This window comes from Apodemus sylvaticus, chromosome 5, assembly GCF_947179515.1.
Source record: "Apodemus sylvaticus chromosome 5, mApoSyl1.1, whole genome shotgun sequence".
NCBI lineage: Eukaryota > Metazoa > Chordata > Mammalia > Rodentia > Muridae > Apodemus > Apodemus sylvaticus.
This window is the reverse complement of record NC_067476.1, coordinates 142,400,079-142,424,565: the sequence shown is the minus strand read 5'-3', so window position 1 is coordinate 142,424,565 and position 24,487 is coordinate 142,400,079. Positions and strand designations below refer to the sequence as shown.

General features: G+C 41.8%; 1 protein-coding gene across 3 annotated transcripts in view; it reads left to right on the top strand.

Annotated features, from left to right (window-relative positions):
• Positions 1 to 24,487, top strand: part of LOC127686153 (protein NDRG3) — a 65,616-nt gene that overhangs the window by 28,340 nt on the left and 12,789 nt on the right. For 2 of the 3 annotated variants that reach the window (XM_052184103.1, XM_052184101.1), the window contains exons 3-9: positions 5,459 to 5,494; positions 14,356 to 14,461; positions 16,317 to 16,437; positions 18,636 to 18,698; positions 20,196 to 20,256; positions 20,582 to 20,668; positions 24,272 to 24,328. In XM_052184103.1, the coding sequence (XP_052040063.1) occupies positions 5,459 to 5,494; positions 14,356 to 14,461; positions 16,317 to 16,437; positions 18,636 to 18,698; positions 20,196 to 20,256; positions 20,582 to 20,668; positions 24,272 to 24,328 (531 nt within the window). The remainder of the gene's footprint in view (positions 1 to 5,458; positions 5,495 to 14,355; positions 14,462 to 16,316; positions 16,438 to 18,635; positions 18,699 to 20,195; positions 20,257 to 20,581; positions 20,669 to 24,271; positions 24,329 to 24,487) is intronic. The other variant, XM_052184102.1, reaches the window with a different exon arrangement.

Below are 24,487 nucleotides of genomic sequence, written 5' to 3'. Positions count from 1 at the left end.
CAAAGTTGAAATTGTATTTTTCATCAGTCTACCGGTGATTACTTGATTATAGACAACAATCTTAGCATTTATTAAGATTTATTTCGGATTTATTAGGAAGTTTGTTAGTTTTAAAAATAATAATTAGCTGGGCGGTGGTGGCACACGCCTGTAATCCCAGCACTTGGGAGGCAGAGGCAGGTGGATTTCTGAGTTCGAGCCCAGCCCGGATTACAGAATGAGTTCCAGGACAGCCAGGGCTACACAGAGAAACCCTGTCTCCGGGGAGGGGGGGGGGGAAGAAAGAAAGAAAAGAAAGAAAGAAAGAGAGAGAGAGAGAGAGAGAGAGAGAGAGAGAGAGAGAGAGAAAGAAAATAATAATTGATGTCGATACTTAAGGCATATCATAGAATTTTCATTCATATCTTGGATTATCAGCTTGAGTATATTTCTTCTCAGAGAATGGTTTGCCGAGGAAGCTAAAGCAGAAGAATCATAGATTTGAGGTCAGCCTAGACCGTGGAGCAGGGCATTATGTCAAAGTTTTAAAACAACACTGGTTATTTATTTATGCTAATTGTCTTACTCAGTTCTTAAAGAAAAATTAGGGTATTTTCTGAGCTTATTTAACCCATCGCCTTGCTCACTCTCCCATTTTCATTTTACTTTCTGTTGGGAAGGATTTTTTTTTTTTTTAAAGAGAGATACCATGTTTTTCTCTTCTCTGGAAGATTCCTTCCTGTTTTACTCTTTGCCCCAGTGCTAAGCATGGAACCTAGGGCTTATGGTGTGCTACCCAGGCTTGGTGCCACAGAGCTACATCTCCAGCCATGCTCCCCTGTACAAAAGCTTTATCTTGGGAAAGAATCCTGCTAAATTGCATAGGCTGGCGTGGCGTTTGTAGCTGTCCTGCCACCACACTCAACACTCAATTTTCTGTGTTGTTTTTGAGAACAATTTACTTTTAAAACTTTTATTGTTATAACAGCTTGCTATCCTCACGTTAGTTGCTTCCCTCTTTGGTCTTCTTGTCTGCCTCAAATCCTGTATCTCTTTTGAGGCATTCATAACTTCTTCAAGATGACAGTTTTACACCAGTTGAGTGTCAGGACCGAGAATAGCTGGTGAGTCACATGTAGACCACCCTCCCTGCTGCGAATTCACATAGCTGGCAGATCCCCAGGCCCTGTCTGGGTGTTGCTTTTAAGGTCTTATTATCTCATTTTCTTCACATTCTGCCACTGCCTTCTGCCTCTCAGAAGAACCGCTTAGACTTTGTGTGTGTGTGTGTGTGTGTGTGTGTACATGTGTATATGCTTGGTTCCTGCACAAGTCAGAAGAGGGTGTCATCTCCTGGACCTGGAGTTATAGATGGCAGGTAGCCACCATGTGGATGCTGAGATCCAAACTCAGGCCCTGTGGAAGAGCAGCCAGTGCTTTTAAGTGCTGAGTCAATTCTGCCTACCTACCTTTTACATTTCTTGATTGTACTGTGAGAATACATCTCTTTTCTCTAATAATTATTGTTTTTCTCTTCCAATTTTTTATTTATTTGTATTTTATACTTCCTTCTTTGATCAGTTCTTAGTTACGTTTTTCTTAATTAAGGGATTTACTCGAGTTGAAGTTATCTTTTTCTTTGCTCATTGTTCAATTTTTTTTTTTTGTGGTGCTGAAGTTAGAACACAGGACTTTGAATACACTATGTAAACATCTTCATATTGAGCCACATGTGAAACACATATGAAGCTCAGAGCACTGCACAGAGATGCTCCTCACCTTTTTCTCATACAGATGCACACAAACATTAAATAAAAGAAAAAATGACTATTAGTACCTTTTTTTCCCTGAGAGTCTAATAATTTGATTAAGATTTTTGCTAACTCCTCAACAGAAAAGATAGCTGGCATCTCTGGAAGGAGTTGCTTACTTCCCCTTTTGGCATTTCTCTTGTGCTCATCTCAGAAGCTCACACCTCACACAAAGCCGTGTGGGTGCTAGCACATGATCATATGTGCACCAGTGACAGCTGCTCCTAAAGAGCCCAGTCAGGCTACAGCGACTTCCCAAATAGTCACTAAAGGAACCTCAGGAGCACTGACAGGGCCTGTCCTAAGTCTGTGCTTCTTTGTACAAATCCTTTTTGTGGTAAATGACAAAAGGGAAACGCATGCTTATTGTAGAAAAGCATTGAGGGAATTGTGATCTCTCATAATTCCTATGCAGAGACGGATGGTAGTTAACATTTGGTATTTTCCTTCTGATCTTGGTTATGTTTTTTGAGACAAGGCTTCATAATCTAGCCAGGCTAGGCTGGAACTCACATGCCACCCAGGCTGGTCTTGAACCTCAGCCGCCCTACCTCAGCTAAGGGCTAGGATTATAGGCATGGGCCTGGCCTAATTTTTTAAAATTGGCTTGTTTATTGTATAAGGCAAAGAACTTCCCTACTGGTCATTTATATCTTACTGAAACCATCCACTTTAGTTTATGCCCTTCCTTTTGTCTTTCATAGTCTTACTAGAAATTAAGTACATTGGCCTTTCTGAAGAAGTTCTTACCTGTATCCCTTGGGACTGACTAGTAGAAGCCATTCAACACATGATGCTTTTTTACTTATAGCAGCCTTCCCTGGAGTGTGCTATCCTGTGTGTGTGTGTGTGTGTGTGTGTGTGTGGTGTGTGTGGTTATCATAGCTGTCTTCACATGCTGTAACTCTATAAGACTTTACAATTATTTATTGAGCTCTGAATCAAGAATGATGCTCAGACCAGCCTTCTCTGCCCTTTTTATCATTGCTAGCATCTGCAGTTTCCCAATGTTTGACCTGTTGTGGTCACTGTGTACATTGTAGAAAACCCAAGACTGCTTTATTCCTCCAAAAGGTTATCAATGTCATATACAAGTTTATGTAATAATTTTAAACCTAATAGCAAGATGTACTGTATACACCTATAATCTCAGCACTCAGGAGCCAAGAGGATTGTGAGTTCAAGGCTACATAGTAAGAACCTGTCTCACGATATTTACACAATGGAATACTACTCCGCAATTAAAAACAATGAATTCATGAAATTCTTAGGCAAGTGGTTAGAACCGGAAAATATCATCCTAAGGGAGGTAATCCATTCACAAAAGAACACAAGTGGAGCCGGGCGGTGGTGGTGCATGCCTATAATCCCAGCACTCTGGGAGGCAGAGGCAGGCGGATTTCTGAGTTTGAGGCCAGCCTGGTCTACAGAGTGAGTTCCAGGACAGCCAGGGCTATACAGAGAAACCCTGTCTCAGAAAAACCAAAAAGAAAAAAAAAAAAGAAAAAAAAAAGAACACACATGGAATGCAGTCACTGATAAGTGGATATTAGACCAGAAGCTCTGACTACCCAAGACACAATTCACATATCAAATGATTCCCAAGAAGAAGGAAGGAGAGGGCCCTGGTCCTGGAAAGGCTTGATGTAGCATTGTAGGGGATTACCAGGACAGAGAAGTGGGAGGGGGTGGAAGGAAGAGGGCTTATGGGACTTATGGGGAGGGAGGAACTGGGAAAGGGGAAATCATTTGGAATGTAAACAAAGAATATAGAAAATTAAAAAAAAAAAGAACCTGCCTCACAAAACAAAACCAAGAGCAATGTAAGATGATTACACACATACATGCACAACTTGCATTGTTCATGTTACTAACAGCTACTTTACTATATTGCATACCACTGCTCCAGATTACTCCAGCTGGTTTTCCTAGCTCCTCTCCTGAACAGAATAGCTTGTTCATTTGGTGTGTATTCATAGGGTTCTGCTTCAACCTCTGTTTTGTCTTGACAGCTGGGTAAATGGTGGGTCAGGAAGAATGGTATTTTTTTTTTCTTTGCTTAAGGTTGGGAATTGAACCCAACCTTGAACACACTAAGGCCTGTGCTGTACTGCAGAGCTATACCTCTGGCTCATGGAAGAACTATTTCTAAGACCAGCTTGAACAATCACATATCTAGAGGGGCAGTGTTGAGAAAGGTGATTATTAGCAACTCTATGCCTTCTGGAAGCTGTTGGGAAGATGAATATGCACACTGTTATATAACAGTCTAAATAAGAGAGCTTTTCAGGGAATGGCTTGTACTTCATGAAAAATCAAGTCAGAAGGGTTTTTTCTCTTTTTTTCCCCCAAATCCATCACCTGTTCCCCTTTCTGTACTCTTATACTGTGCTCTTTCAACCCCTGGCATCTTAAACACTGCAGAGATGCCTCTGAACCATTCCATTAATTCCCTCAAGAATTACCATCATAGAATCCCCATTTAGAAGCTTGGTGAATTTTGTTTGGAGCTTTTAGATATGGTATACTTCTTAATGATGCAGTGACTTTCCCTCTTTTCTTACTGGCTATTTTGTAGGATATAATTAACATGTCAGCCTATTAAGAACTCTGTTCGGTTCTTCTTTCCTTCAAAAACATAGTTTAAAAAATGCCATTGATTTTTTTTTTTTATTTATGTCTATCTGTGTGAGCCTGTCTATATACGTGCAAATGACCACAGAGGCCAGAAGAAGGCATCAGGTCCCTTGGAACTGGACTTACAGGTGGCTGTGAGCCACCTCACCTGGACCCTCTGCAAGGCATCACGTGCTTTTAACTGTTCAAGCATCTCTCCAGCCCGCAACATTGCTTTTCCTTTTTCTTTTTTGAAAAGAGATTTGTTATTTTTCTTTGCGTGTATGTGTGGATGTGTGCACATGTGTGGAGTGCCTGCAGGAGCCAGAGTTTTGGATTCTTTGGAACAGGAGTTACAAGTAGTTGTGAGCTGCCCCACATGAGTGCCAAATCTGAACTCATGTCCTCAGCAAGAGCAGTGTGCACTCTTGTTTTTGAGATAGGGTTTCTCTGTATAGCCCTGGCTATCCTGGAACTCACTCTGTAGACCAGGCTGGTCTGGAACTCAGAGATCCGCCTGCCTCTGCCTGTAGTGCTGGGATTAAAGATGTGCCTGGCACAGTGCTCACTCTTAACTGGGGAGCCCGAGCCATCCTCCGCCCCCAACATTGCTTTTCTTAAGAAATCTAACAAAATTTAGATTCGAAGTTTTCTTTTCCTTTAATTTCTAGATCTGGAAACAATTTTTCTGTCCTCCACCCCCCTCAGGGTGGCCTCCAATATCTTCTCTTCCAGGTTTCTGCTTCTCCTGCGTGTTGAGGGTGAGCTTTGGAGCATGGTTCATGTTCCACTGTCTGCCTACACATTACTGCTTTTTTTTCCACAGAAGGCATGACACAACAAGATTTGCTGGGTAACGAGACTTTATCTCATGTTAATCTTCTGGAAATATAGCCTGCAGTAGCATATCAAACACCTCCCCTCCAAACCTTTCAATGAGAACCATTTTAGTTTGTGACAACCAGGAGGCTACACGTGCACTGCTTTCACTGGGAACAAAATTTACTGCACATTTGGGGAAACTGACTGTGTTTTCTGCCTTCTATTGACAGAATGGCACACGAAACTTCCAGGACTTTGACTGTCAGGTAAGGACTGTACAAGCATCAAAGAAGCTCTGTACAGGATCCCTACAGTGCCTCCCTCCCTGCGCTGGTGGTCTTAGAGAAGTGGATTCTTGTGTTGCTGTTTGTATTTTGTTTTGTTTTGTTCAGTCAGGGACTGTAGACCAGGCTGACATTGAACTCTTAACAAATACCTTCTGCTTCAGCCTCCTGAGTTCTAGGTTTACAGGCATGAGCCACCACCCTAGCTAGAAATCCGTTCATCATAGCTGATCATGAGAACTCACTAGTGTTCTTTTAGTCATTGGATCATGCTCACTTAAAACAATTTACTATCTATTCAAAAAGTGTCTTCTAGGAACCTAACAACTGTGGGTTACTTAGTTGAGCTCTGTCTTTGTGATTGAGGTCTCTGTTCCTTGGATGATATCAGAGACCTCATTTTTCACAAGTGGTAAATGGAAGGTTGTCACTAGACTCAGGTAAACACAAGTGGTGGGCAGTTTATAGAAGAGACATCTTAATAGCAAAATTGTTTCCTAAACCAAAGATCAAATTATTAATACAAAATGAAGATTTTCCTTGGTTTTAAGTTTTTATGGAAATGCAAATTTTATCCTGGCTCAGTATTTTCCCACATGGTACTGTTCTTCATAATCTACTATTGCCAATTAGAAAAATCAGTAAAATGAGCCAGCCATTCTCTACCCACCTACTTTATCTTTTAACTAGCCCTGAAAGAAATCTAAGAAAGGAACACACAGATATATATATAGGGAACCTTCCAAGCCCACGCAGCCTGACTCTCTCGCTCTGAGATGGGTGCCATAGCTACAACATGAAGTTGACTTAAAGGGTACTGGCAGGAAAGGATAGCTCTTCAGACCTTACTCCTTGGTTCCAGTGTTCAGATATTTTGCATATCCATCAGGAAAGAACTGCTTCCAGTATGCACTTCATGTTAAGTACAGTCTTTATAGCATTAGCATCAAAGGCAAAAACCAGCCTATTCAATCTTTGTATAGAGAAATTAAAAAAAAAAAAACCGGGGCTGGAGAGATGGCTCAGCGGTTAAGAGCACTGACTGCTCTTCCGAAGGTCCTGAGTTCAAATCCCAGCAACCACATGGTGGCTCACAACCATCCTTAACAAGATCTGACTCCCTCTTCTGGAGTGTCTGAAGACAGCTACAGTGTACTTACATATAATAAATAAAATAAATCTTTAAAAAAAAAAAAAAAAAAAAAAAACCAAAAATTTTTGTTTTGGCAAACCAGTTCTATCACAATTATTGGTCCCTTATAATAGAGTATCTATTGGATATGATCTTTCAAATCTATGTTTTAGAGAAGGAAAACAGTATTACAGGTTTTCAAGTTCTTTTTTTTTTTTTTTTTTTTTTTTTTTGGTTTATCAAGACAGGGTTTCTCTGTGTAGCCGTGTAGCCCTGGCTGTCCTAGAACTCACTCTGTAGACCAATCTGGCCTGCCTCTGCCTCCCAAGTGCTGGGATTACAGGTGTGCACCACCATGCCAGGGGGTTTGCAAGTTCTTAATATCTGAGTGAGGACATTGAATGATTGGGACAGAAAAACCCGGCTCCTCCTGAATCCATCACTTTTTTAAATTAATTAATTAATTAATTTTTCCTGCATAAGTCTAGAATGAGCATTTGAGGAGTCTACTTGTCCATATAGCTGAGGTTGTTTGGCAGGTTAGATGTGGCTTGTTGTGCATGAGCAGGCTGGTAGTATTGTCCCTGAGTCCCAGTTCCAGCTGGTTATTTATGACAGAATGAGCCCTGTGTCCTTGGGACTCATTTACTCAGATTTAAAAAGTCTTTAGAACGTTTGATACTCTGTGACAGTGGTACAGTCAAGACTGAGTTTAGTTGTTTTTAATTTAATCTGGCATTAGCTATGATTTGGGTCCTAGTTGGATAAGTTGGAGTTGATTGCTTTTGACATAATTTATCAAGAGGGAGATCATTAGCGGGGCAGTGGTGGCACACGCCTTTAATCCCAGCACTTGGGAGGCAGAGGCAGGTGGATTTCTGAGTTTGAGGCCAGCCTGGTCTACAGAGTGAGTTCCAGGACAGCCAGGGCTACACAGAGAAACCCTGTCGCAGGGGAGGTGGGGGGGGGGGCAGGAAATCATTGAGATAGAGCGACAGGAGGACTCAGTGTCAGGCCCATCAGAAATCTTACACATGCATTCCTCTCTGAAAGCACTTGCTTTCATCAAAAAGCAAGAGGTTCGCAAATTTAAACCATCTATTTTTTCTGCTTCATTCTGTGTGTATGTGTGTGTGCTTGCTTGTGTATGTGTGTCCGTCCAGGGCCTTGCTCGTGCTAGGCAAGTATTCTTTTTTCATATCTAAGGATAAGTATAGATTTAAGTGAAATTAAATTTAATATTAATGCTTAAAATTAGTCTAGCAAGGGCCAGTAAAATGGCTCAGTGGATAAAGTGACTTACAATGTAAACCTTATAACCTGAGTTCAGTCCCTGGAACCTGCATAAGGTACAGAGAAAGACCATCCCCATAAATGTGTCTGCTGATCTTCACATGTATGCCGTGGTGTACACACACGGATGCAAGGCATGCACAATACTGTTCTAGCAAGGGACCAATGGGATGTTTCAGTGGGTAAAGGCTTACTGCATAAGTCTGATATTTCTGAGTCAATCTCAAAAACCTTCTTTAAAAAAAAAAAAAAAGCCACATGGAGGGGCTAGAGAGATGGTTCAGCGGTTAAAAATTCAATTCCCAACAACTACATGGTTGTTCACAATCATCTGTAATGGGATCCAATGCCCTCTTCTGATACGTCTAAAGACAGCTATACTCATATAAATTAAAACAAAACAAAACAACAACAACAAAACACAAGCAGTCAGCAAGATGGCTTAGCAGATAAAGGTGCTTGCTGCCAAAGCTGACAACCTGAATTTGGTTCCCAGAACTCACAGGATAGCAGGAGAGACCAAACTCTCACAGGCTGCCTTCTAGCTTCTATGACATGTTCATCCCACCCCAGTAAATAAATATAATAAAGGATTTAGAAAGGAAGCCTAGATGCAATGGTATGTGTCTACAATCCCATAACTCCTACAGTGAGATAGGAGCAGAGACAGGACACTCTCCTAGAAGCCCAGAGTCTAGTTAGCCTAGAATATACAGTATGGCAAAAACAAGAAAAAACATGCTTCAGCAAGGTGGAAGGAGAGAATCAACTCCTTAACATTTGTTCTTTGATTTCCACAAGTGTACTGTGCATGCACACATCCCACAACAATAATAACAATAACTACTACTGCTATTGTTGTTGTTATTTTAAATTGGAACTATGATGTGATACAGTGGTAGAGCCCTTGCCCGGCATGTGTGATCCTGGGTTCAATTCCCAGCTCTAAAAGTCAACAACAAAAAACTATATTCCTGCTTTTCCTTATATTATGAAGTCCTGTACTATTATGCTAAGGTGTGCCTGTCTTTGGAACCTTTATATGACATGCTTTCTTTTGGAATGTATCAGATTAAACCTTATTCTCACCAATGTACATATACAGTGGTTTTGATTTCTTTCCTTCCAGTACTGCTAAAAATAATTTGTCTTGCATTTAAAAAAATAAAAAGAGCCTATCCAAAAGTGTTGATACTTTGAGTGAAGCCTCATTATCTTCTGGCATTGTGAGATACAACTCTAGTTTAGGTTGGATAGAAATAGAATGATAGAAGGTGCTTGTGACTGTAACATGTTTGTTGTTAGTTTCAGATATGTGGGTTCTCTGTGTCAAAAACTGACTAGAGATGTAGCTTAGTGGTAGAGTGCTTGCCTAAGACCCCAGGTTCAGTACTCAGTCTTAAGCACTCAATAATATTAGCAGATAGCAAGAAGCTCTTCTCTGTAGAAGAAGCTGATAATGAATGGTGTAGAATAATCCAGGTTTGGCCAAGGATTGAATAATTTCATGTTGCCTGTTTAATTGCGGTTGCTCTGTAGAGGACCCATTTGAGGACCAGATATTATAACTACAGTGCAAATCAGTATACATGATTGGTAAATTAATGGCTTGCTACCAAATAAGAATTAAGTTGGTGGTGGTTGGGGGGGGGGGTACCTTACAGAAATAGCTAAAGTAAAAAAACAAAAATCACAAATTAACATCTGCCTATACTCTGTAAATAGAAGGTTTATTCCTCCAATAAACAATATCATGTCACATGCATGATGGATACCAACTTTTCAGACTTATAGCCCAGAGCCACAGTGGTAAGAAAAGATCTTTACTGAACACTATGATAAGTTTAGGGCAGGGTCCTCAGTAGGAGAGAAATGGTCCCACACTACTCTTGCACACTCCTGAGCACAGTGTGGTAAGAGAATTCTGGGGCATTGGGCGAGGTTGGTTACGTTCTTTCTCCTGATGGTCATTCGTCTAAGGCTGTGGAAAGAAGACACTAGAGCTGATTCTGAAGGAGAAAAAGACTTTTAGGGTGACATTTTGCAAAAGAGATTCTTAGATGAAAAATGTGTCTTGTGGGAAGGCTGGAGGTTTGGGTGGCTGCAGAGCAAACACTGGATGCCTGGAGTGTTGTGTGAACTCTGGAAGGGGTGAGGGGCAAGAGGGGAGAAGGGAAGATGTCAAGAACTTAAAACAGGAAACTTGACAGGGCAGAGGCTAAGTAATTGGCAGGGTTTTTTATTTGTATTGGTTTGGGGAAGTGGTTGTTTGCTTGCTTGTTTGTTTGTATGTTTGTTTGAGACAGGGTTTCTCTGTACAGCTCTGGCTGTCTTGGAACTCACTCTGTAGATGAGGCTGGCCTCAAACTCAGATATCCACCTGCCTCTGCCTCTGCCTCTCCCAAGTACTAGGATTAGAGGAATCCTAATACACACACACACACACACACACAAACACACAATTTCGACATAACAGGAATACTCATACTAAAGCATGATAATTACACTTATTGTCATGTTTAATATGATAAATATAGCATAATAAAAACAATAACATTTCATTTTAGCAAGAAAGTTACTAGAATGGGGAAGAAATAGTGGCGGACATTAAGTGATCATAATTTAACTGGTCTCAGAGATAAAGGGTCAATGATAGCTGTCAAATGAGAAAGTCCACAGATGCTGATTATTCAAACGGGTAGGGTAACCTCCTAGCTCAGATTATTAACAGGCTCCCTGATTTCGATGCCATCTTTGGTTGATGGGGGAGGCAGTCAGGATAGATGGACATGGCAGCGACCTGTATGAGCTTAGGTTGTCTCATAAGCCTGGAGTGTAATGGGATGTGTTCCTAAAGTATACAGCCTCAGAGATAGACACCAGAGCCTGGAGTGTGATGGGATGTGTTCCTAAAGTATACAGCCTCAGAGATAGACACCAGAGCCTGGAGTGTGATGGGATGTGTTCCTAAAGTATACAGCCTCAGAGATAGACACCAGAGCCTGGAGTATGATGGGATGTGTTCCTAAAGTATACAGCCTCAGGATAGACACGAGAGCCTGGAGTGTGATGGGATGTGTTCCTAAAGTATACAGCCTTAGAGATAGACACCAGAGCCTGGAGTGTAATGGGATGTGTTCCTAAAGTATACAGCCTCAGGATAGACACCAGAGCCTGGAGAAGCCATTTTGAGTTCTGCCCTCTGAGCACGGGCTGCCATTGTGGGTCACATTCTAGAATGCTGGTGTGGCAGTCCCTAGAGAAAGAGCCAGTGAGACAGATGAGGGTTGACTGGAGCAGGAAGGCAACAGAATTTGAAAATCATTCCACAGCAGGTGTCTCTGTGGCTCTTCCCCTAATTTGCAATGGAAATATATTCACAAATCCCCATAGAGGTTAGTACCTTCCTTCTTTCTCTTCATGCCTTTGCTCTCAGACCAGTTACATTCACATTCTTTCCAAAGGAAGAGGAACTCCAAGAGAGTAACAACACAAAGCGACAGATCAAAATATGACATCAAATTAAAACCCTTGGCCCTTTGGTGCTCTGGTTGTTTGATTCTCTGGGATTTGAAGGCACATTATGGGGAGGTAGGCCTGAGCTCTCCCTCGAAAGGATGAGATTTTGTTAAGGGCCCAGTTTTGACTCTGAATTTTATGCACATTGTGAATGATGACTAAGCAGTTATTTTGCTCTGCTCCCTATATACTTTAAAGGGTTTTTAAAAATTCTGTCTTTGACAGCTCCATTTTTTTCTTTCATGTTTTTCGGGACAGGGTTTCTTCATTGTAAGTCCAGAGGCTGTTCTGGACTTCCTTTGTAGATCAGTCTCACAGAGATGCACATGCCCCTGCATTCTGAGTCCTAGGATTACAGACATGTGCCACCATGCCTAGCAACAGCTCCATTTTTATCACTGTTCTGCCTTCCTTTTTCAGCCCATCCCCTTTACACACACTACTATGGACTGCCTGGTACGGACTGGGAGACGTCCATGTTGAGGCCACGACGTCTCATGTAATCACGACTCGACTGTAATCGAGTGTTTTCTTGGGTCTCATGCAGTGGCTTATCTGAGGCCCAAGTGGACTTTTTACTCAAAAAATTTATTAAAGGTTTGCATGAGACAGAAGGAAAGTTCTACTAATAGATAGTTATAGTGGCAAATTTAAGGGACCTTACTTTTGAATTGTAATGTTGACCAAATAAGAAGTCTTATTCCTCCCTCCCAGTATTCTTATTCAATCCTATATTTTTCTCAATAAACAGAATATAGATCTCCTTGAGTTATGTTTCAGAATCCATTCTGTTCCTCAAGGAAAAAGTATCCCAAGGTTGGCATACATTGCTCCTCTTCCAGTGCTGTACTTGTTAAATCTCATAAACACGTACAATTCGTGGTGTGCTGTGGAATGTTAGTATGGATGATTTATTGCACACACAGTCTTCTGCATCCTGTTCTTTCTGGGCACTATATTTTTAAGACTTTTTTTGTAGTTTATGCTTATACTGCTAATTTACTCTTTCATTTCATTATATAAATAATGCATAATTCATTTATTAATTCACCTATTATATGGGGTCTAGGTTTTTAAAAGATAAACATGATTGATCATTTTGTGTATGTATAACCATGTTTAAGAATTTTTTTAGATAATACCTAAAGGGAGATATTGTGACCACCAAGGACACATAATAAAATATGCTTTTGAAACATACATACACACACACACACACACTCTGCCAAGAGTATAAGTGCATTCTTTTCTACCTTCTTGTATCAAACTGCATTTTGTGAGATTCAGTTTGTACTTTCCTGATGGCTTTCTTAATTTTTTAGGACAGTACTGTGTTTGTCATGAGCTATTGTTATGTGTTAGTTGAGTTTTTATTCCACTGGTTGGCACTCTGTCAAAAATATAATATTTCTAAGGCAGAAATCACATCTCTCTGGTTTGCTCTGTTAGCCTGAGAGAGCTCAGATCAGAATAGAATATAATAAGGGTTCACTCAGTAGATATTTAGTAAATTATTAACTTGGTATGTATGTGTGCATCACACACAACCACACACACGTAGATCCCCTCAGAGTCTAACAAGTTTCTAAATGCCCATGTAATAATCGATTTATTTCTTTATATTCTTTCTATCCAAACCCTACACTTCATTTCATAAACAGTTCAGAATACCTGAGTCTAGTCTACATTTCTCCTTTCTTTATTTAAGCCAAATTTAGTCGGCTTTGCTAGGCAAAATCAGTTACCAAGAATATTAAATAGAAAAGAATGCATACCGTGAATCAGTAAAGCTCTCTCTCTGCTCTGGCCTGGAGCCCAGGATTTGAGATATAGCGATGTCCTATTAGGCAGAAATTGTCTTTTCCACATGAGGGAAACCAAAGTTATAATGAGGTTCACTATTAAGAAAATTATACTGGAAACCCATTGCATTTGTTGAGATTCCAACTGGCACAATTAAGCCTTTCTTATCCATGTGAAACTTTGAGACAGATGGAGACTTCAGCAGAAATCCACGAGGCTAGATGCGATAATTTCCTTTTTTTAGAAATCTAAAAGTTGGAGAGGACTAGAATAAATCTCCCAATGCTACCAGTTGCAAACCTTTCTGGCTTTACTCAGTTCTCTGAGCTGAGCTCTACTCTGACTGCTTCTCAACTTAATTTTGCTTTGGTTCATGTTTCATGGGCTTTGTGGAACAAACCGCCCAGCACCCGTAAACATGCACAGTCCAAGATGTCTCGGGACTTGAGAGCACACACACCGAGCACCAGGAGTTAGAGTAGTGACAGGCCACCTAAAAGCTGCCAGGGCCACTCCAGTCTCAGGAGAAGCACCAGGGCACAGACGCCATCTCTCAGTCTCAAACACAATTCCTAGGGAGGGATGCCGATGCCACATGACCAGATACCTTCCTGCCTCTAGGAAGCCATGGCACAAAGGTTTTATTCTATGACTGTATTCTACGAACGTGACAGCCAAGGATCACTCCTGTAAGGGATAGATGGTGTAAGACACAGACAAGAAAGGAGAAGGATTCTATATCAATATACCTTTCAGTGTTACCAAAATTACCAAGATCTTTGAAACCTCTGGCCTTTTTACTGAGGAACAGTTTCACATCTTCAGTTTCCCTATGTGTTCTTTCCCTAAATATTTCCTGGCTCTTTATCCAACTTGCTGATCTTTTCATACCTAATTACAGATTTATTATCAACAAATTTTGTATTTCCTAGACTCTAAAACTGAGTTTTGAGGACAACAAGGGGTCTTTTTCTGTGTATTTATTTATCTATTTTGTTAGTAGGATTAGAATGTCAAATTGTGTATAGCACTGCATCCTTCTGGTAGATTTACAGTTCATTAAGCCTGCCTGAGATTTTACGTTGTCTTGTTACAGGAACATGACATTGAAACACCCCATGGTATGGTCCACGTCACCATAAGAGGCTTACCAAAAGGAAACAGACCTGTTATTCTGACATACCATGACATTGGGCTCAATCGTATGTATTTGATTTATAGCTTTTAATCATAAATGTGCAATCTTTATATATTAAGGAAACAGTATTTCACTTTTTAGAAGAACTTTATTTTATGTGTATACGTACTTGTACTAAATGTATGTATGTGTACCACGTGTGTGCTTGATGCCTGTGGATGTCTAAAAGGGGCATCAGATCACCTAGAACTAGTTATGAGCCACCATGTGGGTGCTTATGAGCTAAACGCTGGTCTTCAGTAAGAGCAGCAAATGCTCTTAACCACCAAGCCATCTCTCCCAACCCAAACAGTGGTATTTTTGTTTTGTTTTGTTTGTTTTTCGAGACAGGGTTTCTCCATGTAGCTCTGGCTGTCCTGGAACTCACTCTGTAAACCAGGCTGGCCTCCAGCTAAGAAATCCTCCTGCCTCTGCCTCCTAAGTGCTGGGGTTAAAGGCATGCACCACCACTGCCCAGCCAAACAGTGGTATTTTAATAGAGCAGAAATAGTCTTCTTTCTTAACATTCCATCTCTATTGTTACATGCAAGGTTAATTTTAAGGTAATATGTAGGGCAGTGTGCTTCGGAAATTTTAGGTGTGTGTTTCACCTTTCTATTACATCTGCTTAAGGATGAAAGGCAAATCTGTTGGCTACTAAGAAAGTGGAGCCAAGTCCAGTTTTCTGGTTTTGCTGTGGTCCTGGGGAGTGAATGCTGGGTCACACTCAGGGAAGGAAGTGCTCTACTACAGAGCTCTGCGGCCTCAGCCATGGTTTTGTTGCTGTTGATTTGTTTTATTTATATGTTTGAGGGTAGAAAATTTTGTTGTGAGAAACTCCACTGAATTGCTAACAGTTTTCTTTCTGCAGGCTATCACCAGATTCTATAAGTAGGTGCTTCATCATGGTATAGTTTTAGTATCCCTATCATCCAAACTCAAACACAACAATACTACAAAATCCAAAACTGTCTTAGTGCTGCTGTGATGTTACAAATAGAAATGCCCAGGCCTGGATTCATGTAATACGTCACATGCAATACACAAGGGCACTAAAAATATTGCATACAATAATCACGAGTCAATCTGTATTAAGTATATGTGAGCTACAAATGAATTTCATACTCATATCTTATATCCACCTGAAGATTTCTCATTATTTGTATGCAGATTTTCCAAAATAAAAATCTTTGGGACTTCTGTTAAAAAGCACTGCAGAAAAGGAACGCTAAGCAGGTGGAATTCAATTAGCCTCTAAGCCAGGAGAGTGTAGTGCCAGCATTTGGAATATCCTCCCTAGTGTAGGTTCTAACTGCAGGTACACAGACTCTGAAGAAATGTCTCCTTCATCCTGCTCTGGCTTTTAGAGTATTGACAGCCCAGGGCTGAGCCTTAGCCTGAGAAGTGAGGCAGGCCCTGTGCTAAGAGGGTTAAAACCAAGGTTGCATCTCCTCCATGCACACAGCAGTTCTGACAATAGAGAGTCCCATGTACTGGGTATTAGCAGCTGAGGCTAACCGTAGTCAGGGTCAGGGGAAGGTCAGTGTCCTTCCTCATCAGGTAGAGGTAGAGGGACAAAGTGCATAGAAGACATAGAAGGTAGAAGATTATTTTGTACACCAGCAGGAAACCCAGCAAATATCCACAAGATGCTTTCTGCTCTGAACTCATCTCATGGAATTGAAACCAGTGGCCTCAGGTCACTGAGGTGCCTCTTATGGAGTCTTCCTTGGGCAGCTTGAGGCCCAGGGCATGTGCAGACCCTCACTCGAGTGGACTGCTGAGGAGAAGGGACTGAGAGAACACTGGTCAGCTTTGCAGGGCAGAGGGGAAGCGGGGACAGCTGGGGAACTTGGTCCACTGGCATCCTTATCTCATAGATAAATCCTGCTTCAACACGTTCTTCAACTTTGAGGATATGCAAGAGATCACCCAGCACTTTGCTGTCTGTCACGTGGATGCCCCGGGCCAACAAGAAGCGGCACCCTCCTTTCCAACAGGGTAAGTAAGGCCACAGGGAAGCCCTGTGGGAGCCATTGCAGGCTAAAGAACAATGTTGGGTATCGGCATGAATTTTTTGTAATCTATTTTTAATAAAGGTTCAATCTCTTTTCTGCTAGAAGGTAGTGGTAGTAGAAGAGAAAAGTTACACCAAATAAGACTCATCAGCTGCAGACAATTCTCTAGGCAAGCAGACTGCAGGCGTGAGCCAACCACTGTAGATCAGTCCTGAAGACAACAAAAGGCTCACCAGCCTGCCCGAGGCAAGGCCACTGAAGCTGCCTGCTGCCTCAAGAGCTTTGCCATGTTCCTCCCTGGGGTCACCACTGGTGGAGCTCAACAACACTACTAAGGCAAACCAATGCATACATGTCATTAGCAAAGAATATTTAGGTGGGGCAAACCAATGCTCAGTGCTTGTCTCCCCTTCTGCGGGGTCATATTTATACTTCTTCATCACAGGTCTTTCCACATGTTTGCTATATATCAAAAAAAACTTTCACCTGTATTTGCTTCAGGAAAAGATTCTTTCCTATGTCTGCTTTAGGAAGACATCCTTTAACCTGTGTGCCCCAGAAAAACATCATTTGACATAACTGACTTTCCAAACAATCCAGAAATTTCTACTTCAGGTGGGCTGTAAGGGGCTATATACTGTACTTCCCTCCCACTAGATGGCGTCACACCCACGGGTGGTCTTTCTGCCCTTGGTCTCAGAAGCATGTGTATTGATGGCTCCTGGGTGTTTTCACATACCTAGGAAAGCCTCTTCATGGCCAGGACCTGTTTCTCTGTAGGCACAGGGCAGAATGTGTCTGGAGCACCCACTTCTCCCTCAGCTGTCCCGACTCATTCATTTTTTTGTCACTTTGTGTCTCCTCCTGAATCGCCAAATACAAAGCCCAGACTCCTTCGCCCTGCTCCGGGAGGACCTTCCCATCTGAGTTCCCCCCTAGGCATGGATTTTGGACACCTGGGGAACCATTTGTTCTGGAGCCACGTTGGTGGACAAGGGCACCACCTGATTGGCCTTGACAACTCAACAGCATCCTAGCCTTGCTCTGCCTGTCAGTCACAGGCTCCCAAGTGTCCCCTGGACAGGGTGTCAGTGAGAGCTTTTGGGGAGGAGGGAGCCCTGCCCCTGTGCTGCATTTGCCCATGACTTCTGTAGAATGAGCATCCAGACACGGGAGAGTCTGCACCTGCATAGGACCCAGGCTCAGGCAGACACTGGTGCTTTGTTTGTGTTAGCTCACTGATGCAACAGGCCAACTGGAGTCTTCCTCAGTGTGCAAGGAAGTAGCAGAGCCAGCTTCAGCCCAAGAAGTCTTGCCACACAGAATCCTAGCTGACTCTGTCCACACTGTTGTGTCTCAGATACAGTTGTCATTTGTCCAGGTGTCTGTCAAGATTGTTTTCTCACTTGTGCACAATGGTGGGAGGACACTCCAGTCCTTACAGTGCAGCAGATGGCCCTGGGGTTGTGGAGCAGAAGCCGCTAAACATAGAAACTAACACACACACACACAAATATACATACACACACATATGTGCACGCACATACACAGAGTCTCATTGTAAAATACCCTGTCCTTTTCTGATCTGTCATCTGTGACTTTCTCCTTACTCTCACACCTCTGGGTCAGCTCTGGGCTTGCCTGGTCATTTTAGAATCAGCTCATATTGTAAATAAGTAGTTCATAAAATAAACTTACTAGGCCTAAGTGAAATAAATGAGCATTTATTCTGAGGATCCTGAGTCTTTCTTACAGTGATGCATAGGCCCAGGAAAGCAGCCTAAATGTGACTGGCAGACTGCAGGCTACCTCTCAAGTTGACTCTTGTTGCTGGACATTCTTGAGCCATGAATGTAAGGGTGTGGAAATAGCACATAGTGGGCCATTTAACCAGTTCCTTTCCTGTGGCTTCCTCTGGTACAAGGAGTGTGGCCCCTATTATTTCTTCCTCGTGCAACAGTAATGGAAGATCATGGAGCACGCCACAGTTGCATTTCGGCTCCACATCACATCCTTTGAACCTTTTGTGTGTGTGTGTGTATATATATATATATATATAAATAAAGATAATAAAATAAAATAAATCTTGTGTTTCTCTAAGACTCCTGGCCTTGTCAAGGTCTCCTAGTGTTTGGGAACTGTGGTACTTTCTAATTCAGGGGCGGTCCTTCTGGGTTTCAGGTATCAGTACCCCACCATGGATGAGCTGGCCGAGATGCTGCCTCCTGTGCTTACACACTTGAGGTGAGTAGATTTTGTAGTCTTCCTCTGCCTTCCTCCTACAAATGAAAGCCAGGCTTTCACTCAGATAAACAGATACTCTTCCACTGATATCTGTGCCAGCTCTGCCACCTTCTTGTTTTGACTCTGTTTTCTTTATTGTCCCTAAATACAGTGGTGTGCAAAACAGCAGAGTCACTATGTTCATTGTGCTGAGTTGGGAGACGGGTGTAGTTGACAATCACAATAGTGTCAACCACTCAGTAAGTCAAGTGTGCTTGTGGTGTGTGTCTGCGCAAGAGAGCACGGTCAGCTCTCTGAGACTGATCCTTGGCATTAAGCAACATCAGCATAAAGGTGACTGATATTGTGATAGATAAAAGAGCATTATCTGTGTGCTATGATAGATAAATGAGGCTGGCTAGGGAATGCCTTTCCTGGTAGGTGTCATATAGGCTAAGATGGAGAGCCAGGGCAGAAGGAAAGACCAATATAAGATCAGGTAGAAGAAGGGCATGTTGTCAAATCTGATAAACACAGACCAGATTCCTTTTGTCTGAAATATCAGATAAACGTTGGCAGTGACTTTGTTGGCATAAAGACAAGACATTGAAGTATTTCGATCCTGGACTGAAACACAAGTTAGACTTTTAAAATGATTACTGTAAGTGTATAAAATGTAACTCAGTAAAACTATTTAACTTAAAAGGATTATTCCTGCTCTCATCATTTGTAGAGGAGTAAAAGCTAAACACATGGACACAAATTAAAAGACTAGTCATTCAGGAAAAAAGATGAGGATAGCTTGATACTTGATTCTCTTAAGAGTCGGGTTAAAGTCCAGCATCTGCTAACACCCGCCTGTAGCTCAAGCCCAGGGCTTCAAGTGTGCTCAACCTGCAAACAGCCATACACTGATATACATAAATTCAAATAAAACCATCTTTAAAAATAAAACAAAGTTTATTTATTTAAAAAAGTTGAAAATATATAAATGTAAAGTAGGTAATAATGAAAATATTTGTGGGTAGTTTGATAAGATTTGCTGATGAATTTTGAGGTGGTAGTAGTAAAAATGATTTCCAAGTTTGAGGGGTGTGTGTGTGCGCTTGTGTATGTGTGTACATATACCTGTAGATATATGTGTGTATATATAAATGTGTATATATGTATAAGAACAGACTGCCTCAAAATACCATATATATACACAAATATATATACACACATATATGTATATGTATATACACACACACACATACATATATATATACTTTTTTTGAGACAATCTCATAGCTCTGGTTGGCCTAGAACTCAGAGATTTGCCTGCCTCTACCTTCCAAGTGCTAAGATTAAATGTGTGCACCACCATGTCCATGGCATATTTTATTTAACTATAAAAGCACATTTGAGAGTAGATGGTGTTATCTTTGTTAGCATAGGTAAGGCAATAAAGGTTGCAAAGCACCCAGCTTATATTCTTTCCATAGGCAGTTGACAGTTGTTAATCTGTCCTATTCACAGTATGAAGAGCATTATTGGTATTGGAGTTGGAGCAGGAGCCTACATTCTCAGCAGATTTGCAGTAAGTACAAAGTACTTGCCCATAAGCAACTCCCTATGAGTTGAACAACTGCAGCATGCCCTACCCCATCTGCTGAAGCAACAAAAATCCTGTCTTCCCCAAGCACCCATCTGAGGGAAGATGACTTTATCCCATTTGGAGATTGGTTTCCAGGTGCTAGTCAGGCTTCAAGAGGTATCGTCTGTAAATGCTCCACAGCACCTGTCTGCAGTCCTCCTTTCAGACATGAGGCACCGAGGCATACACCAAGCTGCTGACCATGTCCAGTGCTTTAGAAGAAGTGGGGAGTGGGAGTCTCACACCGTTGTCTTTGTCTCTCTCTCAGCTCAATCATCCAGAGTTGGTAGAAGGTCTTGTGCTCATTAACATTGACCCGTGTGCTAAAGGCTGGATTGACTGGGCAGCTTCCAAAGTAAGTACTGAGTGGTGGTGTCTGTCTGCTCCTTCTCTGATCCCTTAGAAAATTGCCATTATACAGGGCAAAAAGAGACGTTTTGTCCAGTGTTGAGAACTGAACATGTTGTGCAAGTATTTCTAACATCTGTCTTTAACAACAGCCCCACTCAAAAGGCTTGAAGTATGCAGCTTATAAACATTTACACATGTAATCACCACTCAGCTGGTACATAGAGTTGTCTACCTTTTTCTGACTGATACTCATTCCCCGTTATTACCTTATTCTGATGGCCTCATCTGTTCTGAAGCTTCATGTAATTGGCATTTTATATTGTAGTCCTCTGTGTCTGCCTTCTTCCCCTTATCATTGCAACACAACAAAGGACTTCCTGTCATTGTGTTTTTCTTCATTGGGGAGACCATCGGGTCCAGGCCCTTCACAAGCCCTGCACTGCCATGCTGCACCCCAACCCTTAGCATCCATTCACAAGTTATAGCTTAGAACTCTCACCTCCTAGGAGGCAGTGATGGCACTGCCTTTTTCTTGGCATATTTTTGCAAAGTTCCTTTTAAAATTGTCTGCCCTTCTAATAGGGTTCCTCATTCAACATTAAAATATTTTAGATATTAGTCTCTTGCTAAATTCTTGTAGCTTAGATATCTTCTCTTAGCCTGGCTTGCATCTTTAGTTGCTTAATAAATAAAATGATTGGATGACTCATTATCTCTAGTGAACATAGAGATAGCTCTTTTCTACTATTCCACTTGTCATATTGATTATTAATGTTTACCACATGGAAAATGAAGGAATTTGGTCTCTAAAATATGTACCACCAGATAAAAACCAAAATACATATGCTAATGACCTATGAAATATAAACACACTAATGACCTATCGCATATAAAATCTCCACGCTAAACCAGAGGCAGAGAGAGATCATGGAAAAGCATGTTCACTGTTTTCAGGTTCCAATCAAAGCAGTCTATTTTCTTTTTTCTCTTTCTGTTTTGGTTTTTGGGGTTTGGTTTTTTCGAGACAGGGTTTCTCTGTATAGCCCTGGCTGTCCTGGAACTCACTCTGTAGACTAGGCTGGCCTCGAACTCAGAAATCCGCCTGCCTCTGCCTCTCAGAGTGCTGGAATTACAGGCGTGCGCCACCACCGCCCGGCTTCCAGTCTATTTTCTTATTGAAGTACAAGTGCTATTTCTATGATTTAATATAAATCTATAGATGTCGAACTTAAGCAATGATGTTTTCCATAAGAGAAAAAGACCTTAAGCTTTCATATCCTGCTATAGCCCTGGATGTCCTGGAACTCATTCTGTAGACCAGGCTGGCCTCAGAAATCTGCCTGCCTCTGCCTCCCAAGTGCTGGGATGAAAGGCGTGTGCCACCACCTCCCAGCTAAGTACCTGCTTTTAAATACTTTGTAATTACCTTAAGTGTCTTTGTAATTTGCCACTGAAAGAAATTGCTCCAGAGTACTATGACCCTACTTATCACCTGTATCAGGGATTTTTATTGACACTCAAGCCCATGATATCCAGTTATTTGGTATATGAGAACTTTGTAATGATGTAGATTTAAGTGGTGGGTTAATAATGATCTTTAAAGAAATTAACACATATCTAATGCTTACTGTATAGCAGCCACTGTTCTTAAATGACTTACTTTTATAGTTAAACTGCTCTTCTGAGGACACCAAGTGAATTAATACATTATTTAAGGTCACATAGCTAGAACTCACCAAGCCAGGATATTTGTGAAAATAAAATATTGTAAGACAAAAAGATAGACACAGTCTATGTATCAATAATTGAGAGTTAAAAAAAATGATACTAAGAGTAGACTAGTGTATGATCAAAAAATTATCCTCATTAAGCCAGCCCTGAGAGGAGGATAGAGTCTAAGGCAAGACAGGCATAAGGACAAGTTTATCTATGCCAGGCTTGGTAGCCAAGCCTTTAATGCCAGCACTCTGGGAAGCAGAAATAAGAGGGTCTCTGTGTAGACCAACCTGGTCTACAAAGTGAGTTCCATGACAGCCAAAAAAAACCTATCTTGAAAAATCAAGAAAAAGAAAAAGGAAACCCTATCCAGGGCTGGTCATGGTGGCATCTGCCTTTAATCCCAGTGCTCTGGAGGCAAGAACAGGCTAGCCTGGTCTACTTATCCAATTCCAGGCAAATGAAATGCTGCATGTATGTCCTGCCTACCAGCAGACCAGATTCTGAACAGTGTGTCTGCCTTCCCCACATGTATTTCCTTCTGGGGAATATTGCCTTCCCTGGCTTTGGATGGAGTGTACTAACAACACTGTTGCCAGCGGCTGTGGGATCCTCCACCAGTGTGACTTATGCAAATGTCCGCCTAGCACGTGGATGTACTGATCTCCACACTTAGACAGTAGCAACCTGGTGACATTCACAGAGCACGTGGGTCTGAGCAGTACGAATGGGGCAGCCGTGAAGTGGGCTGGGTTGTTCGTTACTCAGTCTCCTCTCCCACTGTAGCTGAGGCTCTCTGACAGCCCGCGGGGATCTCAGACCATCTGTCTTCCCTAACCTTTCACCCTGGCCTTCCTGCATCCCCAGCTGGAACTCATCCAAGTCCTCAGTGGGAATTCCATCCAGAACCTAGGCAGACGCTTAAAGGGGAATTGCTGAGATGCGATGTGTTGAGCTGAATTTTTTTCTAAAAATAGACTGATTCCAGATTTACACAGATTGCCGCATTTATTAGACTGTGCAATGCATCTTTCTGAAATGGGAAGAATTGGGAGAGAAATGTTCAGAATGTGAGAACGTTCTGTAAATATAGCTATTCCTCCCACTCCCTGAAATAAAGATGGCTGAAACTAGAAGGGACCTTGGTTTTTGTGTCTTGGATGTCTTAGGCGGGTGTAAGTCAATCTCTACCTCCCATTAACCCAGGGTAAATGCAGAACGAGGGGCAGGAGGAGGCAGCAGAGGCCACAGTCCCAGACTGCACACTTCACAGCACTTCCTAACATGTTCCCCAGCACTTTCCTTCAACCTTCCTTCTCCCTCTCCATCCCCTTCTCTCTCTCCTTTTTATTTTCCTTTTTGTCTTTTTCTTTTTGACATAAGGTCTCCCAAGGTCACTAGGGTTGATCTCCAAATCCTGTGCTGAAATAATCCTTCTACCTTGGCCTTCTGAATTCATGGGTTTGTAGGTGTAACTACAAAATAGCCTGCTACAATGCCCCTATTTCAAAGTATGCCATACTGCCTCAGAATGGAAATTTAACCTTTTTCAGACTTCCTATGTTGTTTTTTTTTTTTTTAAATACTGTGTCACAAAAATATATGAAACTAAGTTGTAGGGTTTGTTTGGTTTGGAAAAATGGTCTGTCTATGTAACCTGTATTGACTAGTAACTTCCTATCCATCCAGTCTATAATCACAAACTCTGGTCCTTCTACCTCAGCCTCTCTAATCCTAGAAACTGGGATTACCGTGGTTTGCCACCAAGCCCTGCAGTCTCTTTGTTTATCGAGGAATAATATATTTACAGAAAACTACACCTTCCTTTAGTGGGCAGCCCATGAAATGCTCACACATGCTAACTCTGTTAACACAGTTTTTTATCTTTTAGCTCTCAGGCTTGACCACCAACATCGTGGACATAATTTTGGCTCATCACTTTGGGCAGGTAAGCACGTGTGCAACCAGAGGAGCTGGTTTATTGGCGTGTACGAAAAGCCTTACTGTGCTTCAGGAAAGAAAGAGGCGCCTTGCAATGTATGGATGCTGGCAGAGAGCATGGCCCGTGCCGTCAGAAGGGCACCTGAGCCTGCAAAGGCCAGGCCTG